The following is a 26,956-nucleotide window of genomic DNA, read 5'->3' as shown; positions in this document are numbered from 1 at the left end:
ATTAAAATTAGTTAATATATACGTAGTCACTTGAAGTAAGTAACTTATACTTACTTGATATTTAAATTTTTGTTTTTGGATCTAATCAATACTTAAATTTAAAAACCGTAAACTAATATTTATTTATATACATGACTAACACCGTTGAAATATGTTGACATGGCATTAACAATCAATAATATAATGACACATGGTAACCTCACATATGCATGTGTCACTATACTATTGATTGTTAATCTCACGTCAGCATATTTCAACACCCGGAGAGCTAAAAAAATACCAAAGTTACTAACGATGTCAGTATCAGGATCTAACTTTTGGTGGCTACTGTTGTGGATGTTTCAGCTTTGGCTACTACTCTGTTGTTGCTTTATTTGGTTCTGTGGCAGCTTTGTCATTTTTTAGGCTTCACTATCGCATAGCCTCCGTCACAGGCCTGCTTATCATTGGCCATTTACGATTACCTTGCGCTCAAATTCTACCTAGTGATCCCTCATCCTACTCTCCAACAAGGTGGCAACAAAATTTGACTACTTGAGTTTTTCGGAGCTTGGTGTTGGTGGGCTTTCCTTGCTTTTGTCTTTGATACTTTTAGCCCATTTGTTATATTTGGGTTTTTTTAATTATTTTTAACTACGGAAGTTAAATGAGATAATAAAGATCTCTCTTACTTTAATCAATAATTATAAGTTCGATCCTCACTTTGGGTATGGACAGTTTTAAAATTCGTGGTCAACATCTATCCCTTTAATAAATCTATAGAATACGAAAGATTAATAACTAAACTTGATATCAAATAAATACTTTGAGAGATAAATAAAAATTAATTTTTAAAATTCTTTATATTCATTTTACAATCCATATTAAAAGTTATTATTAATTTTTCTAATAATATTAACTCTAAAATCCGAATCAAAATCTTTTAAAAAAACTACTTTTGTTGTCTCATGAAATATGATGCTTGGCAATTTCTAGTTGCCCACACGACACGCTATTCCGAAATTTCTACTTTAGTGGATTAAGCCAACCTTTCCATTATTATCTCCCCCGATTACTGATTAATTGTTTTTTAATTAGTGTCCCACGTATTATCAAGTTGCTGCCATTACCTAAAATTGATTATGGGTTGGATTAATATAAAAATATAAAATCAAAAAATAAATTTAGATAAAAAATATTACTCATTTAGGAAATGAGTCAAGCCTTGAATAAGATTTTTTTGACTCGGACACGACTCAACCAAAAATTGCCTAAGCCTTCTTTTTTGTTATTGTTTTACTGTTAATTTGCTACCATTTCACTATTATATTGTTATTGTTTAAATATTGTATAACTCTTATATTATTGTTAATTTTATTATTATTTTAGAGACATTTGCTTGTTAAGTAGTAATTATCTTAATATTATTGAAATATAAAGACTTTTTTAATATATTTTTAATTTATTGGGAAACACTTATTTTAGCGTTTTTAGTGCATTTGATGTAATGTATTTTTAAAATTCTTTTATATAAATAATAATCTAAAAAATTAAATACAGATGGGCCGAGTTATGCTCGAGTTTAGTAGTTTTAATTTAGATCGAGCTTGGGTTAAACTTTAAACTCATTTTTTAAGTCGGATTGAGCCCGGGTATAAAAAATGAGCCTAAAATTTTACATTGACCTGATTCATGATGAAGTCTATCCTCCCTCCTTGTTCTCGGGTAAAAATAAAATATATATTTTTTAGTTTCGAAGTCATTGGAAAGAAAAAAGAGCTTATTAGTAAACCAAAATGTGATATTGATGTTAATGCTATAACAAACGACAAGCGCTTAACTTACAACATAAAATAATTAAAGTATTGCTACATCAATGGGGACTTTGGACCTCACCTTGGGTTACAATTGGCAGGCATCCAGCTTCTTTCCTCAACTTTCGCTTTTATTCATAATTATTTTATGTTTTTAACTGTCGATCACAAGAATCTCGATTCTTGAGGTTAATTCCAGCATTGTTTCTTACAAATATTTTTGGAATAAAAAATATGTTTGAAATAAAAATATTATTAAATAAGCTATCTTTTAGGTTTTTTAAAATACTTTCAAGACAAAAAAAAAAAGTCTTTTCCTAAAAAAAAATATTTTTGAGCAAGGAAATTTTGAAGCATAGGTACATGATCCTTTACATGTAAGGCCGATTGCTCATGCAATTTGGGATCTTCATTTTGGTCAACCGACGGTGGAAGCTTTTACTAGAGGGGACGCTCCTGGTCCAATGAATATCGCTTACTCTGGTGTTTATCAGTGGTGGTATACAATCGGGTTACGTACTAATGTAGATCTTTATACTGGAGCCCTTTTTCCATTATTTCATTCTGCTCTATCCTTAAAAGCGGGTTGGTTACACCTACAACCGAAATGAAAACCGAGCGTTTCGTGGTTCAAAAACGCCGAATCACGTTTCAATCATCATTTTTCAGGACTATTCGGAGTAAGTTCCTTGGCTTGGACAGGGCACTTAGTCCATGTCGCTATTCCTGGATCTCGGGAGGAATATGTTTGATGGAATAATTTCTTAGATGTATTACCGCATCCCCAAGGGTTAGGCCCATTTTTTCAGGTTAGTGGAATCTTTATGCTCAAAACCCCGATTCAAGTAGTCATTTATTTAATACCTCCCAAGAATCAGGAACTGCCATTCTAACATTTCTCGGGGGATTCCATCCACAAACGCAAAGTTTATGGCTGATTGATATTGCACACCATCATTTAGCTATTGCAATTATTTTCCTAATAGCGGATCACATGTATAGAACTAACTTCGAAATTGGTCACAATATAAAAGATATTTTAGAAGCACATATTCCTCCAAGAGGACGATTGGGGCGAGGGCATAAGGGTCTTTATGACACAATCAATAATTCGATTCATTTTCAATTAGGCCTTGCTCTAGCTTCTTTAGGGGTTATTACGTCCTTGGTAGCTCAACACATGTACTCTTTACCTGTTTATGCGTTCATAGCACAAGACTTTACTACTCAAGCTGCGTTATATACCCATCACCAATACATCGTAGGATTCATCATGACAGGAGCTTTTGCCCATGGAGCTATATTTTTTATTAGAGATTACAATCCGGAACATAATGAGGATAATGTATTGGCAAGATTGTTAGACCATAAAGAAGCTATCATATCCCATTTAAGTTGGGCGAGCCTCTTTTTGAGATTCCATACTTTGGGACTTTATGTCCATAATGATGTCATGCTTGCTTTTGGGACTCCGGAGAAACAAATCTTGATCGAACCCATATTTGCCCAATGAATCCAATTTGCTCATGGTAAAACTTCATATGGGTTTGATGTGCTTTTATCTTCAACGAATGGCCCAACATTCAATGCGAGTCGAAGCATATGGTTGCCTGGCTGGTTAAATGCTGTTAATGAAAATAGTAATTCGCTATTCTTAACAATAGGTCCTAGAGACTTCTTGGTTCATTATGCTATTAATCTAGGTTTACATACAACTACATTGATCTTAGTAAAGGGCGCTTTAGATGCGCGGGGTTCCAAGTTAATGCCGGATAAAAGGATTTCGATTATAGTTTTCCTTGCGATAGTCCGAGGTGAAGGGGGTACTTGTGATATTTCGGCGTGGGGCACATTTTATTTGGCGGTTTTCTGGATGTTAAATACCATTGGATGGGTTACTTTTATTGGTATTGGAAACACATCACATTATGGCAGGGTAACGTCTCAAAGTTTAATGAATCTTCCACTTATTTGATGGGATGGTTAAGAGATTATCTATGGTTAAACTCTTCACAACTTATCAATGGGTATAACCCATTTGGTATGAATAGTTTATCAATCTGGGCGTGGATGTTCTTATTTGGACATCTTGTTTAGGCTACCGGATTTATGTTCTCAATTTATTGGCGCGGATATTGGCAAGAATTGATTGAAACTTTAGCATGGGCTAATGAACGCACACTTTTAGCTAATTTGTTTCGATGGAGAGATAAACCAGTGGCTCTTTCTATTGTGCAGGCAAGATTGGTTGGATTAGCCCACTTTTCTCTAGGTTATATATTTACTTATGTGGCTTTCTTGCTTGCCTCTACATTGAGCAAATTTGGTTAATTCCTTATGTTATGCATTGTATCTGCGATAATACCATCTCTTTCGATGAAGAAGGGGGTATACCCCATTCTATTTCTACATCTAGGATCCAACTTGTATCATTGATAATAATAGGAACTGAACCATTATGGTAAAGAAAAATTTGATTCATAGGGAGAAGAAAAGGCAAAAATTGGAACAAAAATATCATTTGATTCGTCGGTCCTCAAAAAAAAGAAATAAGCAAAGTTCCGTCGTTGAGTGAGAAATGGAAAAATCATGGAAAGTTACAATCCTCACCACGAAATAGCGCACCCACACGTCTTCATCGACGTTGCTTTTCAACTGGAAGACCGAGAGCTAACTATCAAGACTTTGGACTATCCAAACACATACTTCGTGAAATGGTTCACGCATGTTTGCTGCCGAGGGCAACAAGATCAAGTTGGTAAGGATTAAAATATCCCTTCCTTTTTCTATTTATTTCTATGATCGATGATCATAGAGGGGCCCCTTTACCATTCTATATAAATAGGCAATTCTATTTGTACATATATGGAAGAGGGGCGCATTCAATATTTGTTTGTCCATTAGTTTGGTTTCTTTTCAATCGCGGGATGGAGCAGTTTGGTAGCTCGCAAGGCTCATAACCTTGAGGTAATGGGTTCAAATCCCGATCCTGCAACATTACATTTTTTTGACCAAAAAAAAAAGACCTGACCCTATTAACTAGTCATTTTTTTCTTTTAGTGGGTGTATTATATTCCAATTCTAGTCAACTATAACGAATCTTTTATCCTCTTATCTTAAATACATTCCCCTGGGCGGATAGCGGGAATTGAACCCGCGTATTCTCCTTGGCAAAGAGAAGTTTTACCATTCGACTATATTCGCATTTTTGTTCTTGATTCTTGATACAAAAGAATATTTGGTCAGAGCTAGGACAAATACTTTCTTCAATTCAGGGCGATTTTATCAAATTCCACTACTAAACCAATTAACAATCGGAATTATATAACAATTTAAAAGTTAAAAATTTCTGCATGTAATGCTTTTGCAAAGTATTTTTTTTGTCTCAAAATCACTTTTTATTCCAAAAGCGCAGGGGCGAAGCCAAAATTTTTTTTTAGGAGAGGTCGAAATAAAATTTTAATTTTTAATAATCTATATCTTTATAATTTTTAAAGGATTAAATCACAATTTTTATAAATTTAAAGGGGCAAAATACAATTTTACCTTCACTAATTTAAAATTTTAAAAATTTCTAAAAAACTTAAATAGTAATTTTCCATTTTAAGGGTAAGTGTGACCCCTGCCGACCCCCCTAAATTCACCTTACTTCTTAAAAGAAATACTAAACTAATCCTAGATTTACAAAGGAATCAAAATAATTTAATTTTAGAAGACTAACTTTTTCAATGTTATTTTTTTTATTTTGATGGAAGAAATATAAAAATTAATTTTATTATTATAAACCATACTGCGAAGAATACATAAAGAAAGTCATTCTCACCTCATTTTCTTCGTCATCAATTTTACTTTTAAAACAAAGAGGGGACATGTTCTGTAGGCAAAAATGAAAAAGCCACTATACCACTAAGGTCTTTGTCTAAGATAGCATTGAAAACCAAGTGTGTATATGGACTTTGTCAACGCTCTATTTTTACTGCCAACAACCCTATCCCACTACCTTAACATTACAATACCATTCAAGCATTATCCCACAGGTGAATCGTGGTATTCTCTAATAATATTATTTTTAAAATTCCAATATATATTTTTTATTAAAAATATAAATTTATTTACCATTACCTTCAACATTTGTTGATTACAGTAATTAGTTTATTGATAACTATTATTCTTTACACGACGGCAGAGTTAGAAAATTTTTTCGGGAACCAAAATTAAATTCTATATTTTTACGATAAAAAAATGTGATTTTATCATTTTACTAGTTTATATCTTTTTAATTTTTAAAGGATTAAATTAAATTTTTATTATTTTTTAAAAGACCAAAAATACGATTTTACCATTACTAATTTAAAATTTTATAAATTATAAAAAATTTAAATAAAAAAAATTTTCATTTTAAAGGGTCGAGCCAGTACCAAACTCAATTTTCATACTCTACTTTACACATAACAACACATTGTATCATTAATTTGTTGAATACTTTGCATTTTTCCTATCATCTCCATTAGTTCAACCTTCACATAAACTCAAGTTTGAAGAGTGTTGGCTGATTTTTTTTTTAAATCATGTTTTTATTTAAAATTTATTTGTATTAGACTTTATTTATCTAGTATTTTTATTGTAAATTTGTTCATCATTTTTGTGTATAAATAGATGCATATTCAAGGAATGATAAGCACGTCATTTTTATCTTTTCGTAAATATCTTTATTACTTTATAATATCAGAGCTTAGAATGTATGTACATGCTTGAAACTCGGTTATTTATAAATTTTGTTTATAATTTTTAAATTTTAAAAGGGTTTAATAGAATTTTTTTTTAATTTGTTAGTAATTTTTTTTGACACTTTAGTCTAATTGGTTTTAAAAAAAATTTAATTTATTTTCATTAAAAGAACGACTAATTTAATTATCAGAGAGACTAAAATACAATCTAAGATATAATAATGAGATTTCATTTTTCATACTAAAAGTAAAAGTTACGGGGTTAAAAATGATTAAATTAAATTATTCATCATCACCTATTGATCAAGTGCGTATCTAAGAGATTGATAAAGACCCCGGCCCCTTAAAATAACTTTTTTTATTTAAATATTTTAAAATTTTAATTTAATTCTTTAAAAATTATAAAAATATATACTACTTAAATTCTCGCAATAATTTCGATGTGAAAACTTTTTTCTACTTCGCCCTTCCGCTAATGTTTGTTTTTGCAATAAAATACAACATTAGCTGTACAGGTTACTATTTTTAGTAGTACTAGAACAGTGTTTCGTACACGTTTCTCTGCTTCTTCAACCCTTCTCCATGTTACTTTCTTACTATTGGCGTTGGCTTTGCTCTGTCTTTGAACATCCTTTTCTCTCTCTCTCTCTGAATATTCAAAGAATCAAAGGAATAAGTAAATTTTGATTGCTGTTCTTTCCTTTTAATTTAACTCTGTAAATTCTATCCATTATTTCTCTTTTTCATCAGTCACAGATAGCTTCATCCTTTCTCTATTTATTTCTCTCACAATTTTTTTTTCAAGTAAATACAGATAATAATAATAATAATAAACCAGATCCTTTGGCAAATAATTGTCTTTGTTTCAATCGACTTTATAAACAGTAGTATAAAAGATCGATTATTTCGATGATGCTTTACAAGAAGAGCTTGGGAAATATGGTTTGGAATTTACAAAAACTCTGTTATATAATTCAAACACATATATATATGCATATATGTAGATTTTGTAGATTGTAAAATAGAATTTGGGCTTTGGACTAAGTTTTACAAACTGTTCTTGGTAATATTTTGTGTTCTTTTTCATTTTACTTCAAGGTTACACGGCAATACATATTATGTTTAGGTTGAACAAAGACAGAACTTTACCTTTCTGGTTTCAAATTTGAGTATCCCTTTAGGCTTTAACTGTTGGGTGGAAAGTTTCTGGGATTTTAATAAATGGTTCATTTTTGTAAACTGTTTAACTTTTGGTTTAGTTCTTCTTAATGAATTTATGGTTTTTATGGGTTTTTTTTTCCTCTTTCCTGTCCTAAAGTTATGTCATGTTGCAGGATTATGTTATATGATGCATTATTTTGATGTCTTTCAGGTGTAAAGGGTATTTGTTTACCTAGATGGATGAGTATGGTGGTAAAAGAGGTGCTGGTGGGCTTGGAAAGGGATCAGGTCTGGTTTTGAACGATCATGTTAATAACAGAGAACGAAATGCTCGGTTTTGCAATCGAAATGGATGTGGTGCCAGGCTAAACTCCATGAATGATACTCCTAATGGCTGCTCAAGAAATGGAAAGGGAATAATTGGAAGTTCATCTAGAGTAAACCCTACTGTTAGTAACAATAGAAAATCCTCTATAAATCCTCAGAAGAAGCTATCATCTCAGCTGGAAACTAGTAGTGTTCGGGATGAATTGCAAGAGTCGGAGCTCGTTCCACAGTCTGAATCTGGAAATGTGGATTCCTGGGAAGTGCGAAGTTCTGGTGTGGCATCGAGCACAAGATCGAGGAAAAACATGATTCAGAGATCTCCAAGGGCTTCTGTGGGCTTGGCAACTCGTGCTAACGCAAGCAGGTATGGTTTGAGAAATTTAAGATGTAAGTCCATATCCGATGTTGTCCCATCTGGTTGTTCATCATCAGATTCAAGCACTAGAAGAAGGGAAGACACAGTTAAAACGAGAAACTCTGATGGAGAGGGAAGTTCCTCCGGTTCCAGTAGGGGAAAGAAGTTGAGTGGGTCATCTTTGGAGGGACAGAACAACGGTCCTAGTCACGGTGTTTTTAGTTCTGCTGATTCAAGGCAAACCAGAAACTGGAGGGATAGTGGTGTTGCTTCTTCAGTTCGGACCAGGAGGTCAAACAGTAGTTATGGTAGAGGGAGCTTCTCTAACCAAGCAAATGGAAATAGGTTAAGTTCAAACGAGTACCACGTGATCATGCCCCAAGTGCCTCGATCTGATATACCTATCAATTTGAATGATCCTGTTTCCACAGAAATTGTCTCAACTCGTGCTAGTTCTTACACTCAACCAGATAATATAAGCGAGAGTTTACTCGATATCATGGCATCTAGTCCTTCAGAAGTCGGTGTTAACCGTGATAGCTTCTGGCACTACAATATTGATGGCATTGGGGAGGTATATTAACATATTTATATCTTTATATTCTATATTCCTTCTTTCTGTGGAACTTGAGGAAGGGACTGAATATACTCTCTAGAGAGAGGCTAACATAAAGCATTAGCAGTTTGTTTGAAGTACTGAAGCTTCATCTATCGCTATTGTTTTATTTTTTATGCAGGTGTTATTAGCATTAGAGAGGATCGAACAAGATGAAGATTTGACACATGAGGTAACTAGTTTTGAAGTGTCTCTTTCTACCCGATGGGTTGTCTTTTGTTGATTCGGTTTCTGTCTTGCAGCAATTACTTGCTCTAGAGACCACCTTGTTTCTTGATGGCCTAAACTTTTACGACCAGCATAGTGACATGAGGCTGGATATAGACAATATGTCATATGAGGTTTGTTTTTGTTTCATCACTAAGATGTATTCTAGTCTAAGTTTATTGTTAAAGATAAAACAATGGAGATTAGCTTTGCTTGGATATCATGACAGGAATTACTAGATCTAGAAGAAAGGATGGGTAATGTGAGCACTGTGCTATCAGAAGAAGCATTGTCAAAATGCCTTATGAAAAGCATCTATGAAGGTGCTAGTGTCGACTGTGACGGTGAAAAGGATGATACCAAATGTAGTATATGTCAGGTGCTTCCCTATAGAACTTTCCACACTATCTATCAATGCAAACTTTATGCTAGTTTTGCTCTGGTCATCTCATATCAGGACTGGTTTGAGTTCAACCAAATAGAATTCATGGATTTTTGTTTTGCAGGAAGAATATGTAAATGGAGATGAAGTAGGGATGTTGCAGTGTGAGCATAGGTATCACGTGACATGCATACAGAATTGGCTGCAGGTGAAGAATTGGTGCCCTATTTGCAAATTTTCGCCCCATAATTGAGTTGAAGTTGAATAGAAATCAAAGGGACAAAGTACAAACTGGTACATTGTTTTCTTTAAATATGTAAATATAAAATCCCTTTCATGTCAGTCAAGTAATAAAGCAACGGAAAGAACTCATTCGTCTATAAATTTAATGTGATTCAGACAAATGTTACTTACCGAGCGTGACCGGTTTGTCTCTTGGCAACTGCCCTTTTCCCATTCCAGATGTTTAGGCATCAGAATGCAGAAAATTGCAAGCATTCTGCAACGCGACCAACCTAGCATGATGGTTCTGCAAGTGCAACTTCATACAGGAATTCTAAACAAGGGACAACTTCATATATATCCAATCAACAATCAACAACAGTAGTTTTATATCTATCAATCAACAATAGTTGTTTGCAAATTCACATATAGGACAGTAATCTTTCCTTTTAGTGCCCAAGACAAGAAGTTGCCTTTTTTTTTTCTTTGCTTTCGATGTTTAGAGATTAACTTAAATGGTGAATGACATTGATAGGCTAGTATTAGCTACAATAAGAGAGTAGCAAATTGGTTTGGCTTTGCTGAATACATATATGCGTATATGTATATACATAGAACTAATTGTAGATGTAGAACCATCAAAAATGGAAAGAAAGAAAAAAAAGGATTGGGGGAAATGAAGAAGATTAAGAAGCAAGGTTCTGCAAACAAGGCCAGGCTATGAATTGAAAGCCTGTTGTTATTTTGCAGTTATAAAAAAGGTAAAACACTTCTTTCCCTTCCCTATACTAGCTTATCCCGTGTTCCAAAAGAGAACATAACATACATAACCTATACCATCTTAGAATACTTACCATAATACAAATTCCTGTTTCATTATTTTTTTTCTCATAACATAGGCCGTACTCCATAGGCCTTGTTCATCATCAACATTTTCTTTGTAGCAAGGGAGGGAAGATCATGAATGATCCTTTGTTTGTCTCAAATTAAAATGCATATCGTCATCATCTGCGGTGGCTTTAGCTTTAAACTGTGTAATGCTGCTGAATAGTATCGATATCAAGTCCCTTCAGCTTCACAACTGATTCAACATGACCCTTCAGTGTATTCAGCTCCCTCAGCCTACAACATATGTTATGTATTATGATTATAAGCCTGGAAAAAAACAGTGCATATGGCCATATATGAATGGGAATTAGTGCAACTAACCTTGCAACCTCAGCCCTGCGCTTGGCCTGCTCTGCAATCTCTGAAAGTTCCCTGTAACTGCTCCTTTCATTGAAGACGTTTGAGGTTTCAGGTGGTTGAAGGCCATGCAGAGTTCTCTGAGCAGCTGCCCATTGTGCTTCTCTTTCCTCTTTTCCATAATCTTTCTTTGTAGTGAAGGCAGTCTTTAATGGGAACACAGCATAATAAGAACCATTGAATCAGAAATATATATACATACATATATATATGTGTGTATGTAAATATCAGAAATGAAGAGATTGATTGAAATTCATGCTGAAGCCTACCTTGTTCTCCAAAAGGTTGTCCCAAGCCTTTCCACTAAGGACATAGCGGATTGCAAATTTTATAAGATCAAGTGGAATATAAGTGACCAAACTGTAAAGCCAGATTACAGCAGCCCATCCCCAACCCATGCCTTGTATCTTTGCAAAACGCCAATTAGCGTAGACAGCTATCAAAGTGGCCACCTGCCAAATACAAGCAGCTAAGCTTCATTATGTTGTAAGAAGAAGCTATCCGTTACATTTGAAAAATAAAGTTAAAATGAAACCCATGAAGCAGAATTTGTGAAAATTTTCATTTATCAACTTCCACTACGCTGTTAACACAATATAAACCACCACAATTTCAGTGGTACACAGGTATTCACTGCAACACAAAGCATCTATGAGTTAAATTTTCTTACCAGCTGAGCAGCAATAAATGCAGTGACTAATAGAAGTCCAGGACGTTCGACGAAGGACCAGCTGCGAGACCGTGTGACAAAAATGAGGGCCTGACTTACTATACTAACTTGAAGGTATAAAGCTGCCATCATTTGTTCAGGACGATCCCTCAGTGACCTAACATGAAACTTGTCCTGAAATATAGCAAAAAATCAAAAGAAAACTCATAAAAAATAACACATAAATGGGGACATAGCAAAAGCTGTACTTACAGAGAAGAAATCAGTGTCTTTCATTGCCCAGAAGAATAACACGGTCATTAGTGCTAAGTAACCTCCAAGCACAATGCCAGTAGAGAAAATCTCTTTGAGTTTCCAGCTATCTGGTTGTGGAGATGGCTTTACTCTGTCCTTGGAAATTGTCATGATTGTACCTATAGATATGTGTGATAAAGAAATAAATCAGATTCAAGATTATGGTAGGTTTTCTGGTGGATTTTACGACAGACTTATTGAAGCAACAGTCTGATAAAAATATCGTCTTACCATCATTTAGAATGGCAATGATTAAAACCATGAACGGTGCGAAATCAAACTTCCATATTAAGGCTATGAACAAGAACCCAAACTGCCAAAATGAAAATGAATGAGCTAAACCATTTGTAAAAATTTTCAGCTTTATCATTGTTCAAGTCTCGACAGGTGTGTATATGCTTACCACAATACGGATGGTGATTGAAACAGCATAGATCTGCAAAGTCGAAAAGAACAAGAAACGATGTTAGAAACACTTGCCCTGTGGAGTAAAGGACTGTAAAATGCAAACCAAAGTAAGCTGAGATATGATGACTAACCGTGTAGTTCTTCATCCTTTGGAAAATAGCCCTACTGGTCAGCACTGCACTGATAATGACACTAAGCCCAGGTTCAGTAAGTACGATATCTGAAGCACTTCGAGCGGCATCGGTGGCATCAGCGACAGCGATACCAATGTCTGCCTTCTTTAAAGCAGGAGCATCGTTGACACCATCTCCTGTCATACCACAAATATGTTTCCTCTCTTGTAGCCTTTTAACAATTTCATACTTGTGTTCTGTCATTGACGTGAAAATAAATTGTTAGTGGGAAAAAAAAACTAAGCAGAGGACCTTATAGCAAATAAATTTAATGATATACCAAGGACTCTCTTTTAAAAAGCAAAAATATGTAAGAATATATTTTAATAATTTCCATTTTCCAGAATATAACATATTGAGGTACACAACATACCAGGGAAAACTCCAGCAAATCCATCAGCCTTCTCAATCAATTCATCAACAGGGAGGGCAGAAACGGAAGAATCCTTGTCTTGACCAAGCAAGGAAGATGAAGGGTACATGTTGGTTCCCATTCCAAGCCTCCTGCCAGTTTCTTTGGCAATGGCAAGCTGATCCCCTGGTATAATAGGAAAATAATACAAAATTTACATTTTGAGATTATGTACAATGTACAATATTAAAATAACATTTAAACAAGTCTTACCAGTAATCATTTTAACATTCACTCCTAGGTTTAGGGCTCTTGTGATAGTTTCAGCACTATCATGCCTAGGAGGATCAAACAGTGGCAACAAACCAACAAGCTGCCATGGTGCTCCAGGACTCTCTTTTGTTTTCTCAGGTACTTCCTGTAGAAATGGAAACTAAATAATATGACTACACCGATTTACTTAATCTAATCAACATGAATTTTGCAAAAGTTTGTTTTGTAGACCTGTCTTGCAACAGCTAAAGACCGAAGCCCGCGTTCGGCAAATTTATCAATAACTGCATGAACTTTGTTCCTCACATCTGCTTTGCAGTTGCAAAGAGTTATGATCTATTTCAAAACATTGAAAGCATATTGGTTAGAAGTTATCCACCAAGACATTTTAAATGGATATTCCAAAATGAGCAAGCAGGATTATTACCTGCTCTGGTGCACCTTTGCTAGCACGATGCCACTTTCCATCGGAATCGATGTAGGTTAGAGCAGTTCTTTTGTCAACAGGGTTGAATGGTAGGAAATGGACCTCTCGGATACCGGCTCGTGCCTGGAAAATCAGTATAAAAGATAACAAATGAATTCTAGGACCAAATGGTAACAATAAAAGAAGAAAAACTTGGATGAAATTAATACCTCCTTTGGATCAGCAAGCATTCCTACAATTGCAGCATCAATAGCATCCTGGTTTTCAGTCCTTGAAGCCCTTGCTGCATAAAGCAGCACTTGCTCTTTTTCGACTCCCTTTGCAAACACTTCAATTAAGTTTCTATCAACTGTAAGTTTGTTTAGAGTTAGGGTCCCAGTCTTATCACTGCAGAGAACATCCATGCCTGCCATTTCCTCAATGGCGGTCATTCTCTTTGTGATAGCCCCTTGCTGAGAAAGCCTATGGGAACCAATAGCCATAGTGACAGACAACACAGTTGGCATAGCGATCGGGATTCCACCGATCAAGAGTACCAGTAAATTGTCAATCCCATCCCTATACTTGCGGCGCTGTATCGGGTACATGACTATTAACTCAATGACTATTCCAACGGCAATTGAACAAATGCAAAAGTTACCAATGGCAGTAAGCACTTGCTGGAAGTGTCCCACTTGATTGGTGCTGTCGACCAGGTGAGCAGCTTTACCAAAGAAAGTGTGAACACCAGTTGCAATAACAACTGCTTCTATTTCACCCTGTTTACAGGTTGATCCCGAAAACACTTCATCCGAAGGATTCTTGGTGACAGGAAGAGACTCTCCAGTGAGAGCAGATTGATCGATCTTCAAAGGATCACCCTCGAGAAGGCGAGCATCAGCCGGAACTATGTCTCCCAGTTTAATAGTGATAATGTCCCCAGGAACCAGGATTGCTGCTTCTTGCTCACTCCATCGACCATCTCTAAGAACCTACATTATGGTACAAGAACATCATGATTAAAATAAAGAAAGACAGAAAGATGACTCAACGAACGGTTGAGTGAGCTGAATGTTGATTTCCCACCTTAGTTTTGGGAGCAAGATTAGCCATGAGAGCAGCAGCTGCATTACCAGCATTGTTTTCTTCAATAAAACTGATGGTGGAGTTGATGACCAACAAGACAATGATACCAACGAAGTCCTGCCAGTCCGGAGGCCTTCCACCACCATTTGCCAAGGCAATAGCCATGATGGCAGCAGCTTCCATGACCCATGACAAAGGGTTCCACATAAAACCCAAGAACTTGAGAAATTTGCTCTCCTGTTGGCAGCAAATCATACCATATTATACAACTGGATTACAAGCTGGAAATTTAGAAACTGGTATGTAAAGAGGTTATGGTAATGAATATGGACCTTTTTCTCTTCTAGTTTGTTTGGTCCAAAAACTTGAAGGCGATTGTTGCCTTCCTGGGTACTCAAGCCTGCTCTTGTACATTTCAGTTGCTCGAACACTTCCTCAATTGGAATCCGTTCCTATAAGCAATTATCACTTCCTTAGCCAATTTAATTACCACTTCTTCAATAAAAGTGCACCTGAGGAGAATTGTTGTTTTGTTCGTATGTGTATGCATTTAAGTGAAAATCAAGTGTCTCATAACAAAGAACATATGTCCCCACCCAAGTGACAACCAATCAAAGAATCCACCTTTAGACTAAAACAAAAAAGTTATATTAATTGCTTAAAATTTATATTTAATGTAAATTATTTTTTATATTCAAATATTATATCTAAAATAAAATATTTAAATATTTTACCGTACATTTTTACAATAATATTAAATACTTCAATTTAAGAAACCTTTTATTTGATGATCCAAAAATACTTCAAAAACAAAATTTTGAAAGAAAATGTTATGAATAATTTTTAGTATTACAAATAGAATTACATACTCCTATTTTTCTAATAATAATTATAATAAAGCTATTACCTAATTCCAAAGAAAACTTTGATGTAACCTAGCTAAATAATTCAACTTCCAAACCCCAAAACAACATAAGTCTAATGCAGATATGTTGGATTTGTTTTATATTATGGTAAGAGATATTGGCAAGGTCAAGTTATCCATAATTTTTTTTCCTAATTATTATTCAATACAAATTTAATCAATCAATAATGATTTTTTTAGTCATAAGGGTGAATAATAAAATTAATGTATTAAAAATAATGATAAAAATATAAATAGATTTTGTCACATTTACGGTGTGAATGAAAAAGAATATTTTATATTAAAAATATTATCTTTTAAATTTTTTTCAGTAATAAAGATAGGTGAAGTGGTAATAATTTTATATTTTTAATTATTTTATTTAAAAATATAAAAAATTAAAAATATTATTATAATAATATTGATTATAATTTAAAAGAACGGTATTTCTATAAATTTATAATTGAGTTGGTGACCTAATTAAGAGTCACATCAATGTAATAAAATGATTAAATATATAATTTAGATTAAATTAAATATATTAGTTTTGAAAATTTTAAGGTTATTATATAATATAGTATTTTGATTTTTCAGAGGGTGAATTTTTTTTTTCCAAAAAGTATTTTTAAATAAATTTCTGAAATTCTTTTACTAGTTTAAACCAACAAACCAAATTGAATACATTTAAATGCTAATAGAACCAAAACCAAATAAAATAAAATTGATTTAAATATGAAGATCGAAATCATTTTTCCGGGGTTTTTTTTTTTTTAAATCTTGCTCAGCCCCAATATGTACTAACAGCTTGTCGATATGGGACTTTGGGGCATTTCTTTTCTCGTTCGATGGATTATGGGGCATATTATGATACCCTTTTCTTCGCCGTCAAATAAAAACCCATTTATCAAATTTTTGTCACTGTTCAGTAGTTAGTCGCGAATTTGTTTTTTCATGTGATCCCTCTCAGTCATATAAAAAAACCCAAAGAAACTCCCGATAACAAAAACAAAACAAAATTAACATTTTTCTCTTTCTTTTTGAAAAAAAAAATCCTAATCAAGACATGTTCTTAAAAATCGTAGGAGCTACAGGAAACTTCTGTTTATTTTTCAATAGTAAAATCAACGTTGAAAACAAAAACGCAAGATTTATGGCGAAAAATAATGATTCCTGCTCTTACTCCTAGCTGCCAGCTACCTCAGTCTAAACCTCTTTATTCTTTGGAAAAAAATGAAAAAATACAGAGAGTGATGAACAGATGCGATCAAAGCACGTAAATGCTGGAGATGAAAAGAAAATTGGCAGTAAACCTCACTAGAAACAGATATCAAACTAATTAAAGAAAAATAAAATGAAGATATTGGTATGTATTAAGCTTTATTTCATAAAAGCAACAGCAAATCGTCGCTTAATTCACTTTAAAAAAAAAAAAACCAGAAGCAAAGTTCAGGTACACTTCTTTTATAAAATTCAAGAACAGAGAACAATACAAAAAACATATAGTTCATGTATAATCACGTCTTTTGGTGATCTAAAAGCCAAATTAAACACAATTCAATACTTCAAAAAAAAACATGCATAAACTTGATTGACTTAAAGGATGGAAGAAAGAATTTAATTTACCAGATCGACGGACTCATTCTTGATCTCGTCGAGGCTGATGCCCTTGTTGCCAGCCATCTGTATTAGCTAGATTAAAGAACTAGTAGTAGTAGCAGCTATTTAGAGCCACATACACAAGCCAATAATAGCTAATACCAATGCTAAGAAGCAACACTAATGAAAAACTCTACGAAGATAATGACGGTATAACAAAAAACGGAGATGTTGCCCTTCTTCTTTAGTTATTTTATTTTATTGTATGGTTCACACCTTGTTTTGGGTTTGGTTATATTGACGTAAATGAATGGAGTCTCTGTTTCAGGGTATATATACGTGAAATGGCGGAGGAGGAGCCTTAATCGTTGCCCTCCATCTGTAGTAGCAAAAAGTGTAGCCGCTATGGGACCCGCTTAACCTGTCCATTTCTTGCTCGTTTCGATCCGCCACGCGCCGCTTCATTCAATTCACTTCACACATTAGGGTGCTGCCCGCTGGGTGCCCGGTCCGGTCTATGCATAGTCGGGTTTTAACACAATATCGATAAATTTTAAAAAAATATTTATAAAATAAAAAGGGGTTAACTATACAAGATTTTGATTATTTTTTAATAAGGAAGATTTTCTTTCCAAAGTGGGTAATGTTTTTAAATAAAGAAATTATTTGCATTTTTTTAAAAATGTAGTTATTTCATGTCTCTTTTAAAATAAATTATAATAATAGCCTTAATTATATAAGATATTATATTAGATTTTTCACATTTTCTTAAATAAGTGATTGTTGCATTAATTTGTGATATAAACTCAATGAGTCAATCAATCTTTTAAGTATTAATAGTATAGATTTGTTTAATTGATATTATGATGGTTGTATTTGTAAATTTTTTTCCTTTTAACATGTATATAAAACCAAAATTGTATTTATAAGTTTAAAAATTGCGATTTAATAAAATAATTTGTAACACCTATCGTCCATTTTCGTCGTCAGATTAGGGCTACAGAGTATTATTGTACATTCAGAATATTTAGCAACAAGTAACATCGAACTTATCAATTAATTAACAACATTCATAAATAATTCATATTGAAGTCAAACATAGACTTATGGGTCTTAAATTGAGCCTATAAGGCCTTAAAAATAGTTTAGAAACAAACAGGGACCAATTCAAAGCAAATAATAAAGTTTAGGGAAAAACTAAAAATTTTCAAAACAGGAGTCATACGGCCTTGTGTCCAAGCCATGTGATAGAGCCCAGACCATGTGACTCCAAACATGGTCATGTGGCTACTCCACACGCCCGTGTACGCAGACTATGTAACTAACTGTGCCCGTGTAATATAAGCTCACACAGTCGTGTAACTCTCTGTGCTAGTGTGGACCAACCTGCACCTAACACACTAGGGGCACATGCTCGTGTGAGATTGCCCGTGTGCGACACACAGTCGTGTGACAGGCCGTATATGCCCATAATTGACGCAAAACATGCACAATTCTCATCCAAAATCTTAGGTACCTGAACCAACTTTCAATACATGATCACGAGACCTTAAATACATTAGAGAACAATTAAAACATACTAAATCTATCAACGTAAGTCCTAACCAATAAGTCATCAATGACACCACAAATCAAATACTTAGACATTTCACCAACATAGCCAACTTCCATGATGCAACCACATTTACACCTCACTAGCATACAATAGCTCATAATCTATATGCCATTTAGTGATCATTCAACCACATACCCATGTGACCTAGTTTGGTTATATATATGCTTACACTACGTGGACATATAACATAGCAAAATCCATTACACATTGGTACCACTACATAAATATTATAAGCTAATACAAAAGTATTTAATCCTCCTATTACATGCCATATAAGCCAAGTTGTAATCAAAATCTACCAAAAGGTCCTTGAATAGTTTAAATTCTCCAAGTTAATTTGATCTCCCGATTCCCACAAAACAGTATCTACAAGAAACAAGACAAGTAACACGCGTAAGCTTTATAAAGCTTAGTAAGTTCGAAAGTTAAAACGATAAAACTTACTGTATTAAACATATCAATTCAAAGAGTACAAGACAAAAAAATCAAAGCTTCCTATCAATCACAATCACAACAGGTGAGACGATGCTCAACAAGGATGTAAATCAAACTTCTGACATTTCAATATCATTTTATTATCACTAAAACATTGTTGATGAATGATATATAGATATGAGTACATGGTTAACCATCCAAGAACACACCAAACGCTCATATGAGCTAATCCAACCGATAACACACATTGGCGCCCATAGGCTAACATCCACCCCCGGTAACACACTAGAAAACACTATAATATGACACGATAGTTCGCAACAAATGTAGGACTTTGGTATATTCAGAGAATAGGAGATATACAGGAATCATCATCACATCTCATACCAATCTCATACCGCATGCATAATAACCTATTGGGATGTCAATCATACTCTATCCTACATTCATCCGGCTCAGGATATTTCATCAAAAGCCAATGTTATATCAATTCATTGTTCAATTCTCAATTACATGCATCAATGTATTATCCATCATTCAACAACTAAGTTCATATAATATGCATTAAAATGTATTAAAATTAAACCGAACGAACTTACCAGATTAAACTATAGCAACATCAAAAGTATAGGGACTATTCTGTAATTTTTTTTTTCTAAATTTTCCACTCGTTTTTAATCAAATCAAAGGACCAAAGTTTGACTAAAGCTTTCTTTAGTTTCTTCTATGGTTTTCGATTGGAGATAGGATGAAGAAGATGATAAAAATTTTAACATGTTTTATTATATTATACTTTTTTATCTATTTACAAATTTACCCTTTAATATACAATTATCTTTCACTATTTTTTTAAGCCCATTACCGTCCACTATAGGTGGTGATGAGTTAATTACCATTCAAGCCTCTTAATTAACCTTTCTATAGCTATTTAATAATCTTAACTAATAGCAATCAACTTTATCAACTTTTACGATTTAGTCATTTTTACTTAATTAACTATCTAAATGTTAAAATTTATTAACCAAACTTTAATATGATATTAAAGACCTTGTAAACATTTAAATAGTTAATATGTACGGACTGACACGTTAGAGTTGTGGTCTCGAAACCATTATTTTCGACACCACTGAAAAACGGGTTGTTACATAATTGTAATATCTTTTTATCTGAATAAAAAAATTCTAAGTCTTAGCTACTTTAAACCAAATTTAAGATTTAAAATAATATTTCAAAACTTGTTGAGTTTAAGACAAAGGTTTTGAGTTCGAATTATGAATCCAGCTTAATTTGATTTTAGATTTAATTGGAGCTTAATATAATTATTAAATATATTAAGTTTTCTGTCTAAAAGATCCTTTTAGAAGAGCCTCTTCCTTAGGGTTCCTTTTTAGGCATTTGTCATCATTTAACTTTTTCGGTGACTCATCATTTTTTGGTCTTCCTCAATTCCCAATTCCCTTTCTCTAATTATTTTCGTTGTATTTTCTTTTCCCTTGCATTAGCTCATTTCTTGCAATCATCTCATTGTCACCGCTTTTCCCTCTGCATTTAATCTTTTTCACCTAATCCTTGATTTTTTTCCAATTTTCTCTTCCATTGTTCCCCTCGTTATTGTACTTCCCCTTCATCTTTTAGCTATCCCTTCCCCCATTAAATTCATTATAACGCTACTTTCCCTTGTCACACCCCCTCCCTCCATGTTGTTTCATTTTTCCTCTCATTTCTCCTCGAATATTTTCTCTCACCGTTTTGGCTTCCTAAGTCACCATGACCTACAGGAACATAAAACGCCATAAAGTTGGCTTATTTGGTCTAATTTCTCCTCCATCTCCCTCTCATTGCTCTTCGTCTTCAAATCTTGCCTTCACTAGTCTTCCTCCCCTCAAACATGTCACAGAAAAACCACTATTTAGAGATTGCACTTGGTTTAACAGTGGATCTTCTAAAACCTCATCAGAGGGTGATTCCAACATGCAACATACCATTCAGGTAGAAGCTCACCCCCATGCAAATGAAACACTTAGAAAAAGACCTGTCATCCCTTTCCGTCAGCAATAACTTAATGTTACTTGCGCGCAACAGAGTCATTGCCTAATTGGATGATTACATCATTACTGATGTTTCGATTCTCATAGTCTCAAGTGCTCTATCAACAGACTTTGAAACACTCGGGGTAGGGTGCATGTGGACTCTAGAAGTGCAGATTTCTTTATTCTTAAGTCTGACTCCATGTTAAAGCTTCTTCAAGTCTTCCAAGAAAGGACATATACCATTGATAGTTCTTATGTTTGCTAGGTGAGCCCCAAATGACATCCATTCTGGGGACTTTTTTGTCTTATTGCTAGTTTAGATTCAAATTCAATGTTTACCTCTAGAATATCTTCAATCTTTTATGGCAACCAAGTTAGGCAAAATAGCTAGGAGGGTAGTGCAAGTCGATGACCATGACGAGACCCTTAAAACATTCAATTTCTTAGAGTCAGAGTGGAAATCAACCTATGGAGACCTTTGATTGTTAGATTTAATATGTAATAAAATGACAGAGTTAGCCAATGGGTCCATTTTAGGTACAAGTGCATATGCAAAGTGTGCCTCAATTGTGGTATGATAGGTCACATGTGTTACAACTACTCTAGTAACCTCCACGATGTTGAGTATATGATAAATGATCAAATGGATAAGATTCATGAGAACCTGAGATATGAAATCTATAGATATGCAAATCAAATCTTTTTTAGAGATTGATTCAGAGCAATTAGAGCTAGAGGCACCAATCGATCCATTTATGTGAACCTAGATCCCTCATGCTAGGTTTTGCACTAGTACCTCCTATCAATTCTCTAGAAGAAGTAGATTCCGCTTTGTATCTAGCTCAAGAGCTACCCCATCAAGAAGTGGAAATGCATACCAAGATAATGAGAATGCGAACCAAAATAATGATGAAACGAATCCCACCTTTGGCAATGGTGTTTCTAGTATGGCTAACCATATCCTTAATAATGATGATGGTGAGGAGGAATCTAACCCCTCATTGGATGAAGATGATGATAATAATAATGGTTTAGCTCTCTCTGAAAGAGATTTAGTAATGATTGTTGTTGTTAGAGACCTTCCCTTTATCCCCCTTCCTCCCTTCCCTCTAATAATCATGCATTGGCAATTATCATATACACAAGCAATCATTTCACAAATCCTTTCTCTATTCTTGTCCCAATTTTTGGCCTATTTACACCTAATGTTGAAGTGGATGACTCCATCATAGCATAATTCCTTACCCCTTTCATCAAGGCCAATGAACAACTTCAGAAATAACGGGCCAATAGACAATTTGAACAAATTGAATAGATTATTGTTGAGTTATCCTCTCACTTCTTCCCAAAATTACTTATCTTAACTCAGAAGCTTTTAGATGATTCCTCCAATCAAAGTCAGTTTAGGTTTTCATTGGTCTGCCAAATTCTAAGGTTACTTTTACCAATTACTATCTTCTTTTAAATAATTCTCCAATTAAGTTGATTCAAGTCGAGTTAAAGCTTTACGTGGCTTTAAAAGAGCTCACTTTGTTCATTGTCCTTCTATGTTCAACTCCACCAATGCAAGAATTTTTGGAATTTCTACTTATATCCCTTTTAATTTTGTTATAGATATTGATGATAAAAATGTTGAAGGTACCCCTAAAAATATCAATGTTAATTTAATTATTACTTCTAACCCTTCTGAGATTGTCAGGCTTGACAATGAAAATGTTACTTCGGTTATTGAGTTGGAACCAGGTATTGTCCCAAGCCCAGAAAACTTTAGTCATCATGGCTCAAATTTCCTAGTGGAGTTGATTATAGTTTCGACCATGACAACCCTGACAAAGATTGCTCTTCAGATGCCTTGTAGGGCCAATCTAGATCCAAAAGAAGAAGAATTCATGAAGCCCCGAATGAAGATGCCTCTCTTTTAACATCCCTATTAAAGTTGAAGTAAGATTAGAAGTTATGTCCTTTAAAGACCCTATTTTGAAAGTGCAACGACCCGATAGTCAAGGGTGTCAGAAAGTGCATTTCTCGGACTCTGTTCTCGTAAATCGAACTCGTAAATATTTATTAAAAATATTTACGAAGCTAGTTATGTAGTTGATTAGGTTTTTGTTAGATGAATTTTGCATGAATTAAGAGTAATTAGGTATAATGACTAAATTGTAAATAGGGTAAAAGTTGAGTTATAGATTAAATAAAAATTAAAGGGACTAAAAAAGCAATTATGCCATTGTCTTAAGATGAGGCAGCATAAGGTGAAAATTAATAAAAAATTTAAAGTTAAAATATATATTATAATAGATTTACTTAAATGTTAAGTATATATATATTATATATTATAATAAATAAATGAATAATGAAAGAAAAAGAAGTAGAAAGAACAAACAAAACAGAAAGGAAAAAGAAAGAACAAGGAGAAAGAAACAGACGTACCTAAAGGCTTCAATTGTTCAAAGTTCAATTGGTTAGTTAATTTAGTCCATTTTTATTGTAATTTTTATGTTTTTGGAATCTCAATATTAAATATTACTCGACCCATGTCAAAATTTTAGGAATTATTGAGTTTTTAGATGTTGTTAATGTTGAATAATTTTAGTATTGGGGATTAAATTGATAGATTTATAAGTTAGAAATGAAAAAGGATTGAATTGTAGAATAAATTGTGAATTTTGAGTAATAGGGACTAAATTATGAAAAATTCAAAATTTAGGGATTTAAGTGAAATTAGAGAGTTAAATTTAGTTTAAAGTAGAATTTGTATGAAAATATAAGATTAATTGTGAAGAAATAAAGTTAGTTTTGCTTTAGGGACTAAATTGAAATTAAGACAAATATTGACTAAAAATTGAAATATTCAATATGAAATTGAATTGTGTTATATTGATGAATTTTAATTATTTAATTCCGTAACTAACGTCGTACCAGAATCTTTGACTAAAAAGGGAAAAAATAAAGTCGACGAGGAATAACTCGAAATTTCTGGTTTGTATTTCTATAATCCGAAGTTAGTTGTTCATTGTTATAATTCAATTTAATGTATATGGTAAGTGTTGAGGTGAGAATTATTGTGTTTTGCAATTGAAATGGATTGATTTAGTATGTGATGAATTTATTAAATTTATATTGATTGAATTGGTATATATATTGAATATATTGATTATTTGAATTGAAATGAATATTGGTTGTATTTGAAAAGTGAATCGGAACCCTATTAACTGTATCGGGCTGAGTCGGATATAGATGACATGCCATAAGATTGGAAGAGTTCAGGAATTTCTTCGACTTCGAGTAGATGAGACATTGGGTGTCAATTTACTACTTTGAATTAATTCAATAAGGCACTGAGTGTCAATTTACTTCGATTTAGCCGATGAGACATTAGGTGTTAATTTATTACTTCGAATTATCCGGTGAGCCACCAGGTGCCAAACTGGTGTGTTTTGGTTAGATCCGTGTATCCGTCCGAGTCCAAGTCATGTTAATAGGGGTAAATGAATAATAAAGTTTTATAATTGATATTGAAATGACATGGTATGAGAAATAGAATTGAAATAGTGAATTGAAAATAGAATGTGAAATATGTTGCAAATATATGGAATATATGAGTTATATACTCATGAAATGAATATGGAATGGATAATGCAATTGTAAAATGAAATGTAAAATAAATTGTGAAAAGTTATTTATATAACAAGTATGAGAATTGAGATATTTGTGAAACAAATGAAATATGTTATGGTTGTTGTTATATTTAAATATTAATATGTGTTTATATTTCAATTGTATATTTGTAATTTTTTTTATCTTTAATATTCGGATTATAGAAATACCACTGAGTTTTACTCAGCGTACGGTTTTGATTTTCGTGCGCAGGTTAGGTACTTAATTTTGATCGCCGATTCAACATCTAACAACGGTCCCGAACTCAAACATAGTGATGTTTTTCCTTTTATGTCGGCATGTACCTAGGGTGTCTAAATGTTAGTTATTTTGTGGATGAAATGTATAAGAGGTTATAAGTATAATGTTGGCTAAGTATATATATGAGATGGGCCAAATTGATGAATTTTGACATGTTTATAAATTGGATTTGAATGATGCTTTAATGATAGGATTTGATGATATAGTTGTGGTACCAATGATGGTACATTGGTTAGGCACCTAGGATGATTGTTTTGACATGTTTTGGATGTGTTTGATTGTGTTTTGAATTGGTTAAATGAATGATTTTTGAGTTGCTTATTGTCCAAGCTTGCAGGGAATGGTAAACTTGTTGTTTATGGTACATTTTGAGTCCACATGGCCAGACACACGGGTGTGTGACTAGGCCGTATGAGATACACGGCTAGCACACAGGTATGCGAGGCCATTTCAAAAGGGCACGCGGTCTGGCACACAGACGTGTGGCTTGACTGTGTGACCCAAGTCAGAGAGTTACATAGGTATAGACACGGCTTGACCACATGGCCGTGTGAACCTTGCAGCTTTGAAATTTTTATTATTTTTTGAAAAATTCTCTGAGTTTCCGAATTATTATTTCAATTTATGTCTATTTGATCTGAAAAGTTAGGCAATGCTTTGTAATCCTATTCTGGCGACAGATAAGGGTTAGGGGGTGTTACAGAAAGTCTACAATAGGAAAAGATCCATTGGAGAATACTCATATGATACTATGTAACCACCCCCTCTCGCACAAAATGTTCCCCTCCTAACTCAAACCTGATAATTGATGCTCAATCTTTCAGGGCTTAGATTTCTTTGTTTGAAAGCAATATTATACCTATGATCTTGTAACCCACTCCCCCAACTCCCATGTTATCTTATTCTACCGAAAGTGTGTTGGTTGACTTTTTCATAGTTTCTATTGTGTTTGTCCCTCTTTTTAGTCTATATGGGTTGAGGCAAGTTCTCCTTGATCAACCTTCCTCATCGTCATGATTTTCTTAAGTTAGAATGTCAGGAAACTCGAGAATCCCCTGACATCTCACATTGTTTCTAGCTCTTTTCCAGATTTAAGGTGGATTGTTGTTCTTTCATGGAAACTAAGGTCAATACAGACAGTTATAGAAATTTACTCTCTAAATGGAATTTGATTATTTTTGTTGGTATGGATCGGAATAGCCTTAATGGGGGACCATTTTGCTATGGAAGAAGAATATCAAATGCAATATCACGTTTATTAATAAATCTTTATTGAGTCACTTAACCCCTTATTTATAGTGCTAGGGGAGATTTTCTAATCCTACTTAAATTCCTAAAAGATAAATACATTTAATTGAAGATAAATAAAATAAAATCCTAAAAATAATCCTTAATAATTATCTCAATATTAATTATCTTAATATAATTAAAATAGAGTTTAATAGAATAAAATCTCTTCTTTTTGCATTTCAACCCTTGTGTCCTACATGCTTGCACTTTTGACACAAACTTTTCCTTGTGTCGCACATTGGCCCATTTTATCTCTAAATTCACGCTTTTAGCCCTTAATTTTGCTTTTGTCTCAAATTTAGTCCCTATGAGATAAAAGATCATAAATAGCTCAAATTAGCAGGATCATACTCAGAATAAATACATAATTAATACATAAAAATACGTTATTCTAGAGTGTTATCAATTAATGAAAATATTATTTCTTACTACATGAGGGAAATAGCCTAGGTACATGGATTTCTTGCATTT

The 26,956-nt window shown here is 33.6% G+C and overlaps 2 protein-coding genes and 1 pseudogene across 7 annotated transcripts; 2 read left to right on the top strand and 1 right to left on the bottom strand.

Annotated features, from left to right (window-relative positions):
- The first annotated feature begins 1,855 nt into the window (after positions 1-1,855).
- On the top strand, positions 1,856-4,124 carry LOC121224996 (photosystem I P700 chlorophyll a apoprotein A2-like; annotated as a pseudogene).
- Positions 4,125-6,967: 2,843 nt separating this feature from the next.
- On the top strand, positions 6,968-10,441 carry LOC107888378 (uncharacterized). Of its 6 annotated transcripts, none has more exons than XM_016812472.2 (7): positions 6,973-7,196; positions 7,893-8,937; positions 9,101-9,151; positions 9,222-9,320; positions 9,416-9,565; positions 9,693-9,862; positions 10,031-10,441. In XM_016812472.2, the coding sequence occupies exons 2-6, from the start codon at positions 7,918-7,920 to the stop codon at positions 9,819-9,821; spliced, it is 1,449 nt and encodes a 482-aa protein (XP_016667961.1). In that variant the 5' UTR covers positions 6,973-7,196; positions 7,893-7,917; the 3' UTR covers positions 9,822-9,862; positions 10,031-10,441. The 6 variants fall into 6 exon arrangements, with proteins under 6 accessions (XP_040965245.1, XP_016667961.1, XP_016667957.1 ...); XM_016812469.2 differs by lacking the exon at positions 6,973-7,196 and adding an exon at positions 7,236-7,462 and having other exon boundaries at positions 9,968-10,441; XM_041109311.1 differs by lacking the exon at positions 10,031-10,441 and having other exon boundaries at positions 6,968-7,196; positions 9,693-9,952.
- Positions 10,442-10,489: 48 nt separating this feature from the next.
- LOC107888377 (plasma membrane ATPase 4) lies at positions 10,490-17,545 on the bottom strand. The gene is made up of 16 exons (XM_016812466.2): positions 17,225-17,545; positions 15,030-15,149; positions 14,698-14,934; positions 13,842-14,603; positions 13,633-13,755; positions 13,437-13,541; positions 13,206-13,350; positions 12,954-13,118; positions 12,539-12,777; positions 12,403-12,435; positions 12,231-12,312; positions 11,958-12,118; positions 11,706-11,879; positions 11,305-11,487; positions 11,000-11,181; positions 10,490-10,912 (listed from the first exon to the last, which is right to left on the bottom strand). The coding sequence occupies exons 1-16, from the start codon at positions 17,279-17,281 to the stop codon at positions 10,816-10,818; spliced, it is 2,865 nt and encodes a 954-aa protein (XP_016667955.2). The 5' UTR covers positions 17,282-17,545; the 3' UTR covers positions 10,490-10,815.
- Positions 17,546-26,956: the final 9,411 nt, after the last annotated feature.

The sequence above is a fragment of the Gossypium hirsutum genome, chromosome D13, assembly GCF_007990345.1.
Source record: "Gossypium hirsutum isolate 1008001.06 chromosome D13, Gossypium_hirsutum_v2.1, whole genome shotgun sequence".
NCBI lineage: Eukaryota > Viridiplantae > Streptophyta > Magnoliopsida > Malvales > Malvaceae > Gossypium > Gossypium hirsutum.
This window is presented reverse-complemented; position numbering and strand designations above follow the sequence as displayed.